This window comes from Zosterops lateralis (assembly GCF_965231275.1).
Source record: "Zosterops lateralis genome assembly, chromosome: 3".
NCBI lineage: Eukaryota > Metazoa > Chordata > Aves > Passeriformes > Zosteropidae > Zosterops > Zosterops lateralis.
This window is the reverse complement of record NC_139764.1, coordinates 52,834,354-52,846,657: the sequence shown is the minus strand read 5'-3', so window position 1 is coordinate 52,846,657 and position 12,304 is coordinate 52,834,354. Positions and strand designations below refer to the sequence as shown.

At 36.5% G+C, this 12,304-nt stretch overlaps 1 protein-coding gene across 4 annotated transcripts in view; it reads left to right on the top strand.

The window, feature by feature from the left end:
• ZDHHC14 (zDHHC palmitoyltransferase 14) overlaps positions 1–12,304 on the top strand; it is a 94,177-nt gene that overhangs the window by 44,010 nt on the left and 37,863 nt on the right. For 2 of the 4 annotated variants that reach the window (XM_083858444.1, XM_083858442.1), the window contains exon 2: positions 8,743–8,903. In XM_083858444.1, coding sequence (XP_083714570.1) covers positions 8,743–8,903 — 161 coding nt within the window. Of the gene's footprint in view, positions 1–8,742; positions 8,916–12,304 lie in introns of all 4 variants that reach the window. The other 2 variants (XM_083858443.1, XM_083858441.1) reach the window with 1 other exon arrangement.

Genomic DNA, 12,304 nt, shown 5'->3' with positions numbered 1-12,304 from the left:
CTTAAACTTTTCATGCCTGGACTTCTGTGACTTGCACCTAAATCTCAGTTCTAAGGGAAAACAGTGAAAGGCTATTCCAAGCTGTTTCAGTTATATTGCTAATCCAAATATTTCTAGTGGTGATGAATCTCTGTGTAGATGAAGCCCTGTGTGCTTTATTTTTTCTATGAAATAAATGATTTGCCTCAAGCTGGTATTTGCAAGTTGATATATTTAAACTGACCCATTTTTAGATATGGAGATCTGGCACTGCTTTGGAACCATGAGTGCAAATTAGTTGTTGGAGTGTTTTTTAATCTGAGGTAGCCTGCAGTTTGCCAGTCTGCCTCTCCAATGAGCACTTAGTGTGGGGTAAGAGAATTCACATGAGACTGTGAGGAGGCAGCAGGAGAAAGCAAAGGATGCCATTTCAGGTAAAACTCCTCCAGCACTTGTGGAGACCTATGGCTGTGAAGTTACTACAAACAAGCCTCTTGAGTCTTTTTATTATCAAGCTGCTGAATTGCTCAGCTCTGCTTCTTTTGGGGGAGAAGAGGTTAGGCTCTCTTGGTTTTATCCTCCTCCTTGCTTTATGTTTCCAGTTGCTTTATTTATAACAATGTGTTAGATACTTTTGATATGTAGGATGGGTAGGATTAGCAGTTCTCCATTTTTATAAGTAAAGGAGCCCTAGGAAGTGCTGTATCTGCTTCTCAATGAATATTCAAAGGCTTTTATTATAGTGGCTTTCACTGAGAAGTTAAGATATAAGTATTTTTTCCTGTATTTTATATACAAGTTCATTTGTTTGTTCATATGTATTCATTTTTCATCACAAAAGATTTGTGATATGGAGAACTGCAGAAGAAAGAGGAGTGAAAAAAAAAAATCCAGGGTAAGTGAGCAGCTGTGTGGTGTTTAGATACCTGCCAGGTTATATAATGACAATAAGATACTGGATCCACTATTCCTAAGATTATGAGTATGGCTGGGATTTCTGCATGGCAGCTGAGTGGATCTAGAAATCACAGTTAAACTTCGTCCTGCCTTCTGTGTGTTCCTACCTGTTCTCTGGCACTCTGGCATTCATTAATTGCACATTGAATTAAACTGTTTAGGAAATTGATCAAACAGAAAATGAATGTTGGGGGGCAGGGGATATTTGAGTTTGGTGGTTTTGGTTTGGTTTTTTGGGGGGTGTTTTTGGAAAAGGGAACAGATGAAGAACAATTCTTCTGTTTTATTCAGTGTTAGCTAGCTCATTTGTGCTATACAAGGGTGACAGTGGAATGTGGCCAGAGGTGGAGATTGCATTGATGAAGCCTTTGCCCTTCAGCAAGAGCTAGGCTTTACATCTAGCCTTTAGACCTCATAGATTGGGGAAGGTGAAAACAAACAATGCCTCATTGAAAGCTCAGAGTCCAATAACTAGCAGCAGCTTATTTGTGTATGCTTCAGTTTCCAGAGGATCCTGTGCAAAATCACCTTGAAGCTCACACTCCTTTAGGGACTTAGTCATGGTGTAATGCGTTTCCGCTTGTTTTGTCCCAGTTTTCATTTCAGTTCATTAGTACTTGGGATTAACCTGATGGTTTAGTTATAAAATCACATAACAGGAAATTTTTAAGAAATAATAAGGAAGCAATATGAAGCACAACAGGAAAGAAAGTGTTCTATATAGGCTGTTTAAAAGAAATTACAGGTTTATGTATTTAGTGGAATTCACTCATTGGTAGTTTTACACTATGAAAACCAAACCTTGCACTGTATGCAAAACTGGAAAATTTAAGTACAAATATTTTTAGTTTTTCAAGTAAGGAATTAGTTAGGGAATGGAAATAGCAATAAAGCAAGACTTTGATTTACTGCATGTTTGGAAGCTATGCCTTTTCTTAGTTTGTCTTTTGAGGATATGTTATACTTGCATTGACTATTCGTAAGAGTCAAGTACTTAATATACCTACCAGTTTGGTAGATATTCCCCATTTTCTTACTACCTTGCTTGGAAATTCCTGGCCAACAGTTGATGGAATCAAAAATTTTAAAAAAGTTTTTGTAAAAGAAAGATATTCCTTATCTCTAGAACAAAGTAAAATATAATTGCCCTTGCAGGAGCTTCAGTAAACACACCTGTTTCACAGAGAGGTTAATTTTGAATTATGCATTTTATTTATTCCAGCTTTGAAGTTTGATGGCAGATCATTGAAGTTCATGTAGCAATAAAACCTGGGAAGTCACACACAGCTGTTACTTTGGTTGTTGTATATCTGCTACCCTTAAGATCTTTACTGGTAGGAGAGATTTTGTGGTTATCTTCTACAATGTCATAATCAACAAGCTTGTTTTGCTTCATCTAAACTCCTACACCCAAATCCAACCAGTGTAAGTCTTATTTCAATGGTAATGCATTACAGTTTAATGGAGTCAGTACTGCAAGGAGTTCCATTGAATGCTTGTGGGTTTGAGCCAGAGGAGAGAGGTGCCTGCAGTCTCTCATTCTTAGTAATTGCTCATGGGTTTGAACAGCTTTAAAGACCCAGTTGCACCCAGTTTCTACATGAAACTTTGAAGACTATTTGTTGAGCTTTCACTGTTTAGAGTAATGTTAAGCTAATTTTATTTTGTAAGAGGTTTGGAGAGAACCTATAAAGCAGTTGCCTTATTAAGTTTAAGGATCATGCTGCTTCAGTAATCTGTGTGATTTCATCATATTAATCTTCTTTGTTTTAAGTAATCGTTTCTACGCGCTGGTAGAGGCTAGAATACTTAGTTACACTCTAGAATTACTATTAGTTTATATGTGTTTCCACTTAAAAATTATTTTAAATTAGAATTAATTTTAAATGGAGTTAGCCCCAAGAACTATAACAAGTATAGAAAAAATAAGATGTATCTAATACTGTAAAATAGAGAATAAACCGGTAAAACATTTTAGCAAGGTTAAACAGTATATTTAAGTGCTTCTCATCTGAATTCATTCACTAAAGATGCCTTTCTAATTAGGTCATAATATTTTAGATTATTAAGATGATGAGGAGGTAGTATTCTGGCTTTGCTTCTGTTCCTGTTGTGATTCTGCCTTTTGTCTGACAACTGTTCTGATTTCCATAGTCTTCACATGCTTGCAAACAGTCCAGATTTCCTGAATTTGAAATGAAGCAAATTTTCAGAAGGATGACTTTTGTCTTGTATTTTATCAAGTGAGTTTTTGAAACTGCTTTACCATTGTGAAATGAGAGAGTGTATGATTTAGAAGGAATGTTCAAAACAAAAAATGATAATGAAATAAATAAAAATTTTAAGTGATATTTAAATCCTTTTGAAATTAGTTTGTGTGTTCCTTAATATCCTTTAAAAAAATTCAATAGGGATTTAAAAGGCTGTACAAAAGAATGAGGCAAATGTAGGAAACTAATGGAAAGCTTCCTTAGCTGATCTTGTTAGGAATTTCATGTAAACATTACTTGGACTAATCTATACTCAAATTATATCACATTTCTTGTGTGCCAGCAGCATGCCTCTGAAAAAAAAACAAGTAAAAGAAGGAACCCTCCAAACTCCACAACAGTGAAATTATTTTACTCTGATCATTGTCTTTGTCCTGTTTATCTTTTATAAATTATTTATTAGGCAGCAGCCTCCCAGGTTTTTACTGTGCCCTCACATTTTTCCCATCTTTGTCTTCCGCTGCCTCACTCTTCATGCGTATCCTGCTTGCTTTGCACTGGCAACTTATCATTAGAAAAATAAGTTATAAGCTATTTTTGTTCTTCTAGCCCAGAGTCTTGCTTTGCCTTTAATCTGTCTATATATGGGTATTCTGTTGCCATCTCTAAATTGGAAGAGGTCAAGGTTAGAACATGGTTTCACGAGAGGCTGTGGTCTGAATGAAAACCTTACTGACAGCTGCTAAAACTGAGGTTTCCCACTGTTTCCGTCTCCCTGTAGTTTTGTGTGTGCTTCTGTCTCCCTTGCTTTGTGCCAATATCCTTTTCAAGTTCATGTTTCGTTTGTTAGAGAGACAGAAAGAGAAGTCAACAAAATGGTGTAATTTTCATACATTTTAGTGAAGTAAATTCGATCACAAAAGAACCTGATGAAGATTTGTGTTGGCATAAGGGCAGAAGTTTGGGACAGTGGCTTGGAGCAATGATGCGGTAGAGTTGAAAGGAAGGGTAAGCTGAGTGGAGCCATAAATGAGAGTAGAAGGAGAAACAACAAACCCCTTGGGCTGGTTTAAAGAAAGCAGCCCAGTCTCATTCAAATGTTAACTTATAACACGTGCAGCTGAACTCAGGGTGCACAGTGCCAGCCTTCTCTCTTCTGTTGGACATCACCTGCATGCCAATAGCCACTGCTATAATAAACAGGCAGTACGTGCAGAAAGATGAAGTTCATGATGTAGAAACAAATGAAGTTGATGGTGTAGAAAAAGGAACAATAATTTTATTTCCTGATATTATTTCGCTCAACTTTATTTATATTTTTCATAGAGTATATATATTTTATATGTGCTACAAAGAGTTTTTTATTGATGAACAGTTGATGAACAGAGTATGCCCTTAACAGTCTTGCAAGCCAAGTTTGTAGGGTTGAGGTTTTTTTTAAATTAATGTAATTAAGTGTGATGGCTATTTCATCTTTGTATGAAATTTGTACTTTTATTGTTTTCTGCCTGCCAACTGAGCAAATCTTAATTTAAATCTTAAATGTATAAAACCACTTTTTTTTTTTTTTTTTAATACCGTCTCAGATTCTCAGCTTCTCTCCAGATACCCGAACTGGATATATTTGTCATTTACTGAGTCTCTTTATCAGTGAACAACTGTCAGTGAACCTTTCAGGAAAGCCTTCATCTTTCCAGGAAAGGCCTTCAGGAGACTTCTTTTCTTTCCTCCCCTTTTCTAATGACAATGCTTGAAAGTTGTAAGACTCTGACTGTGTGTGCTCCTCAGCACAGTTTCCATACGTATTTTCCTGCAGATCTCGGTAGCCGCAGGGAGGATGGTTACACAGTTACGAGGGCTGCTGGGTATAAGAATTGCTTTTGTACTTCTGCATCCTTTGTTCACAAGGGTGATGCTTGATAATTACCTCTTCTGTGCCAGGGTGTTTTTATTTTTATCGAGCTGTGACAGACTAGTCTTCCACCAGATTTTATTTCCCTCCTACACTCATGCAAACTTTCACATGATGCTTCAAAAAAGCAGCTGAGAAGCCAAGCAAAAAGCAGGACTAAAAGTATCAAAGTTCTCAATTAATTCAAAACTTCAAGTTATGTTACAGTTTGCATTATGCAGATCCAAACATTTTTATCTGAAAAAGCTATATAAGTTACTAATGGGGTCTGTGGTCTACTAATAATTTCTAAAAATGTGTTTTCTGGGGTAGACCTAGTCAGTACTTGCTGTCCTTACAGATTAAAAACAACTGTTTTACCCTGTATAAGATGTAAACTGAGGACGTCAGTTCACATCTAGTAGTTACTAAGTGCCAATTGGAAAAGGTTTGTCAGTGCTTGCTCTTCAGTAGGACAGAGATTTTGTCCTGGAGCTCTCTGTTGTTTATCAAAGTGTTAATGGCAGTGGGCAGGTCCCTCTGCACAGGGAGTCCCTCTGCAGGGAAAAATTCTGAAATTTGTTGTCAGGAAATACCCACTAATGTTTGTTTTAAAAACTCAGTGAAAATACCCTCCAAAAAAGATACTTGTAATATCTGAGCTGTTGCCTGAAGGGATACATCCTCAATTAAATTAATTAGGGAATCTGAGCAAACATGAGGGATAATCTTTTTCCTGTGTTCAGTATTTGACAATTCTAAAAGTAGTTACACTAGAAGTATTTAAAATAATATTAACTTAATGTAGCAGTACAAATACATTTGTTATATAAGCATGCAAACATAAAACATATAAATATGCAAGTGTATTTCTAAAGATTCATTCACAATTTTGATCTAAGAGCCATGTTTTTAATTTAAAGTCACATTTAATGGATTTTTTGGTAAGTCAGGAGTAGTAAGATTTTTCCCTCTTTTTTTTTGAACAAATGTGAAGAAAAAAGGTCTAACAGTGTCTGCTGGGTTTTGCTTGGTTTGATTTTTGTTGGGTTTATTTGGATGTTTTTAAATGAGAGATGTCATTGAGCTCTGTGCGAGCCCATGTAATATTACATGGTAATATTACATAAATCAGACTGTGTTAAATGGTTCTGCCCAGACTTACTGTCTGAATCTCTGTTAGGAGCTGCATGGACTGGTTTCTCCTCAGCTTGAAATAAGTTTTTAATTGGTGGAATATTACTTGGTTATTATTCCCAAAGATGCCATCTTCAGTCTTTTCTGCATTATTGCTGAATTAATTCCAAGTCAGAGTTGGTAAAATACATGCTGTTAAACCTTGAAAACGACTTTAGGCAGCGAAGCAGATTACCTCACATTGCTTGTTGTGAAAATTGTACAGGGCTCTAGGAGTGGGCATTTTTTCACTGCAGGTGAACTTGGTTCAGCCAGAGACAGTTTTTTTCATGCTTTTTTACTGTATTGAAAACATCACTTTTAAGCAATGTTTGACTTTCTTAGTATTTCAGCACATCAATTTGTTCTTTCTACCAATTTAGTATGAAATTACTGTTAAAAATAAGCATGTTAGAGTCATGATGGACCTTAGTTTCCATCCTGTGAGTATCGATGAAAATTTATGTATGTAATGACATTGCTGGTTTTCTATTTGCAAGTGTTGAAATTGTACTGTGCCTACTGTGCTACGCTGAGATTATCTCATGTTACCTTTCACACACATACAGTTCTTGTTCGTTCAACAGACTTCAGCACAGTTGCAATTTCTTGGGTACATGTAATGAATAATGCACTAGAAGAGTGAGAGAATTGTGTTATATTTAGCGTTCATTAATGTATGTGTTCCCTCTAATCCTTTTAAATATACCTTCTTGCAGCCTATTTGTACTCTTGTCTGAGCATATTACAGGAGTTTTGATTTCAGTAATCCTTTGTGGCAAGAAATAAATTGAGCAGTAGGACATTCATGCAGTATGAAAGCTTCTCTTTGGCTGTTTGTTCTGACAGGCTTCTCCTGACATGAGGGGAGCAAGGCTTATAGCTACCAAGGCTGAAATCTTGCTGCTGCCTCCTTTAGCTACTAGCACTGCTTTCATAAATCTGGGTCTTTGAAAATTTTCCTGAAAGTATACATTTGAAGGATGTTTCCTGGTATTTCAACAGTTTATTTGTTATGTGAAACCACAGTTTCTCTTGGTCCTCGTGTTTTCTTAATACCGAGTTGTCTTTTTAATCTTTTGTAACTTGTTACACCTGTAGTATTGCATTCATGTAGGGAGAGATGATTTCCACTCCTTATGCTATGCACCGTGTAATGTGTATGGACTCACTGCATCCATGAAACCCTCTGGGTTTGGTTAAACAGCCAAGTATTTTTAACAGGATTGTGCAGGGAGATAAATGCTTTGTACATGGCAGCTGGTATGAAAAGTGTTTCCATTCTCTCCCCATCCTGTTGGCAGAAGTGATGGACAGTGGAGCTGACATTGTCATCGCTTGCTCAGCGTTAACATTCCACTGAGGTTAACTGACTTGTAGTGCAAAACCTTGCACATCTGAATCATCATTTAAAGCTGTCAGCAGAAATAGGGAAGGCAATGTTAATTAAACTTGATTGATACCTAGAAACTTCAGATGAAGCCCTAAGGCCTAGAACTTGTTGATTTTTGACTTCTGTTGATGGGCTTATTTTATGAGTTCTTAGGCAGACATCAGAAGTAAATGAAGCCATCTTGGTATTCTACCCCCACCTACTTAATACAAGAGCTATGAAGAGAGTCTTCAGCCTGTGTGTTTTCTAAGACAGTGCTGCAGTGCTTCTGTAATGTCTAAGTGTTCATATCCCTTCTTTTTGTAGAGCTGTAAAGAGATACTTATATTTGTGTATTAGTTGGATTCCAGTGTTTCTGTCCATTTTGATTTAATCATATGTGAAGCACGAGGAATATTTGGTAAAACTGTAATCCAGTCTTAAACCCGGCATATATATTGTAAATCTGGTAAACATAGAGCCATTTTTGCCCTGGTAAAGGGCTGTTGGTGTTGCCATAGACATGTCCCTGGATCTTTTGGTTCTAGGTGTGTTGAAATGTCATTTGCATTCTTCTTACCTTGTAAATGAGTAAACAAGTTTCTAAGTTACAAGAAATGGGTTAAGAAAGAAAATCAGTAGAGGTGTTACAATATACTGTGACGTATACTGAGACTGTTAAAGGAATGTGTTGCATGTTCTTGAGCACCACCTTTCTGGTGGATGATAAATCTGTTTTATAGGCTTAATTATGAATTTCAGTGTGACTTATTTTTTTCATGTTATGGACTTCTTCAGATTATTTCCCATTTCCTTTCCTTGCCCAATTTACTTTAATGTAATTGGGCGGCAGGTGAAGAAATATACAAGCTTATTATCTGGTGATAAAAATATTTTATCTTCTTATGTAAATGAGCATTGCCTATTAGTGAGGTCATTATTATGCTACTTGTGCCTTTATTATATTGAACATACTATGAAAAATTCCAGAAGTGTCATGAACACATAAACAGAAATTTCAGCTTCAATAAATATTCTAAGGCAAGTAATGTATCAAGAGAAATTGAATTCTTCATATGCATTTGTAGAGATAAGCAGGTTTTTGAGAGCAAGTTGCATTATGTGTTGTTGATCGTTGCATCTTTTTCTTTTTCCAGTTGCCCGTATTTGTCAGAGAAGATTACGCCTGCTATACCTGCAATTGGTGGGATTCTTTTCTTTTTCGTGATGGGGACCCTGCTGCGCACTAGTTTCAGTGATCCTGGTGTCCTCCCCCGCGCAACACCAGATGAGGCAGCAGATCTAGAGAGACAAATAGGTAACACCGAAGGTCTGTTGTCTCTTCGCTTTCCTCCCGAGGGTGCATGTACTGTGTGGAGGCAGTGTGCTGCTCTGCTCATGGGAGGAGTTACTCCTGCCTTGCCACAGGGATTGTTCTGCAGCTGTAATGTCTGATGATCTTGCAGTGATTCCTGTGGAAAGATGGTTGATCAGTTCTTCACCAAGAAAGTAAACAAAATACTGGCCTTTTAGAGTGATAGTTACTACTGTAAATACTTCTTAGCAAGTCTGGTAGAAATCTCTCTGTGGTACATAAGAGAATACTTCTTGAAGTGTTTTTGGCAAAAAAGCTGATATTGCAAAAGATCTACGACTGCGCATTTTTAAAACAGTGTTTCCCTCAGAGTTTAACTGAATTTAATTATGTTATTTATATTGCAAAAGAGTCACATAAGTGTTAATATACAGTAAAAATGTTACTTTTTTTGAGTAAAGCTGGCATAATTAGAGAGCTATATTTTAACCATTCTCACTTAGCAAGAACACTGTTAACTAAATTCTGTAAGTGGGACTTCTACAGGTACAAATATGCTGAATAGCTAAAATATTCCACCTGGATAAGAAAACACAGGATGAGTTTGCAGAGCTGCTTCATAAATAGAGGGTATGTGTGCTTAGTAAGCCACTCAACCTTAATAAATGCAACTGTATCTACTATGATATGAAAGACAGTGGAAATCCCATTTTTCTGAAGCAGTTTCAGAGAAATGCTTGCTCTTGTAATTGAAAAGGTGGGTAACAGGTCTGTGCAAGCACAAGAGAAACACTTGCAGCATCCTTGATGTTTAATACTATAGTGCAGTCTTAAGCTTTTTATCTTACAAGTGTTAAAACGTTTGCTATTCATCTGAATTTCAGTAGTGCATAAAACCATGGAAAATATAATGAAGCATTCATTTAGAACCTTTTCCTAACCAGTGTTATAGTTTACTTTTATTGATCTCCTTCAAGGAATTGTTTGCCTGGAATAAGGTACCACCTTTAGTCCAAAACACAGGCATTGGAATTGCTTACTTGCCCTGTGTTCACAGAAACATTGATCTGTGTCAGGAAATAAATTATTTCAAATAAGCAGCTCACAACAATAATTTTATGTTGTCACCTGTCAGAGTTTTGGCAAAATACAAAACTAAAAACTAGAAGCTGAGTACTAGAGAGGGCAGTCAAAATGTTCCTGTGTGCAACAATTTCAGAACTTGTGTTTACAATTCTTTTGAAATGGTATTGCATACTTGTTCACAGGTTGAGGCTGCTGAGCTGATTAAAACCATTGTCTTTTCTTCAGCAGTAGCAAAGGCAGTGTTCATCCTAGCAGGGTCAGTGGAGTATTGAAGTGAGGAATTACAGTGCCAGCAAATGTGAAATTCCCAAGCATGAGGACTTATGGCAAATCTAATAGAGAAACAAGCTAGGTAGCTGTAAGAAATCATTCTGCCCTAAAATTATGATTCTGGATTCAACAATAGAAATGGAAAGAAAAATTTTTCTGCTGTTACTATATATATGTATTTAATGTACCCATAAAAGGTGTGTCCTAGTGGAGTGAAACTTGAGCAGCAGGAAAAGCTGAATGGCTCCTGCAGTTGAAAAGAGGACTAGGTTTTTCAAAACTATCATTCAAGCTGGATTGACTTGTAACTTGCTGTACCTTTCAACTTGAGGTGCCTTCTAAAGATGGGGTGCAAGGTTACCAGTAATTTATTTTAGACAAGGAAGTTCTTCAGCTAACTCACCTAAAAATATCTTTTCCAAAGAGTTTCTTTTTTAAAATATATTTATGTAATATGTGGCTTTCACTTTATTCAAATCATTCTTAGGTATTTGAGTCTTACCCTGCCCTGCTGGTCTCTTTGGGAAGCAGCCTACCAGAAATTATTAAAGATGCACTGAGAAACAGCTGTCTCAAGACAAGGAATTGTGATTTAAGAATGCTATTTTGAAGTTCTCTTGAAACGTATCAAACTTTATTTTTTTGCATTAGAAAGCATAGAATAGGATGAGCTGATTAGGAGGAATGGTTCTCAAAATAAGACCTTCTAAAGAAGCTGACAGTACTTTGTCCTTTCAGGTGACTTTCTGGAAATAGGGTGATCATTTTGAAAGAGAAAAATGTTTCCACCTAGGCTATCAGCCTTCTTCAGGTGAAGATGGGGGACTAACAGAGCTGTGATGCTGCTACTTTTACCCCCTGTGTGCAGGAATGAAGGCAATTATTTCTTGAGACTTTGCTGTGTTCATAGAAAAAAAAAAAAAAAAAGTGAAAAGAACTGAAAAAGACAGGAAATTGTCCAAAAACCAAAAAGAACTTCTGTTATTCAAAAAATATTATATTTAATGCAGATCACCAAGCTATCTTCATACAGAAGGAGATTGAGAAGTGTAATAAGAGACCATTCTGACTATATTTGATTGTAGTCAAAAAGATATTAGTGTCAGAATTGGTCAGTATAAAAAGATGGCACAAGCACATTGGGAAAGGCAGAAGGAGAATAAAATCAATTACAATCAGCAAGGAACAGTAGAAGACAACAGGACAGATTCTGTTAGAGGTCAGAGGAAGAAAGAAAAACTGAAGGCATGCTGTGTAATTGGGAAATGAGAAATAGCAGAGGACAATCTGAAGGATTCAATATTGCTTTGATCTCAGAAGATAGCTTGTATGCTTCTTGATAGCTGATAGAAGGAGCAGGTCAAAAGAAAGAAAGCAGTTGTAGTTTAAAGTCTGTTAATCTACTACGCTGTATCTTTATTGGTTTATCTAGTGTTCTGCTTTAATAGAAGTCTGTCAATTCTATCACTAAAAACTTTCTCTGGAAAGACATGGAGCAAACTGCTATATGAATAAATTAAAAGAACTGGGACTGTCAAAGGGTTGGGGCTTGTGGCTATTTAAGTATCAAATCGAGCAACAAAGAATCTCAAGATAAAATATGAATATGCTTAACTCTGAAGCTGGTGATGAGATGGAGAAATTTACAATCACCGGGTTTGATATTTTTTTAATGTATTTTAAATAGTTTGAGCGCCTTTAGGGAAAAAGCACAAAATGCATGAATATAAGTGGAAAACAAATACTAACAGAAAGAGTGCAGGAAGAGGAGACTTGAGTATTATTTCCAAACAGATTGAGGTAGCACTCAATATGTTTGTGATATGACAAAAAGGGGAAATCCTCTTTGGGACATGGTAGGAGAGGAGGATTTACATGTACGAAGGAGTGGCATTCTGGAATATTCAGTGGTGATGAGGGCTCAGTTCACTGTCTGGTTTTCCACAACATATGTAGAAACTCAAGAGGAAGGCAGCTAAACAGAGAAGTCTAGAAAACAGAACCTGTAAGAATATTTAATATGTGCATTTGGCCTAAGAGAGGGGAGA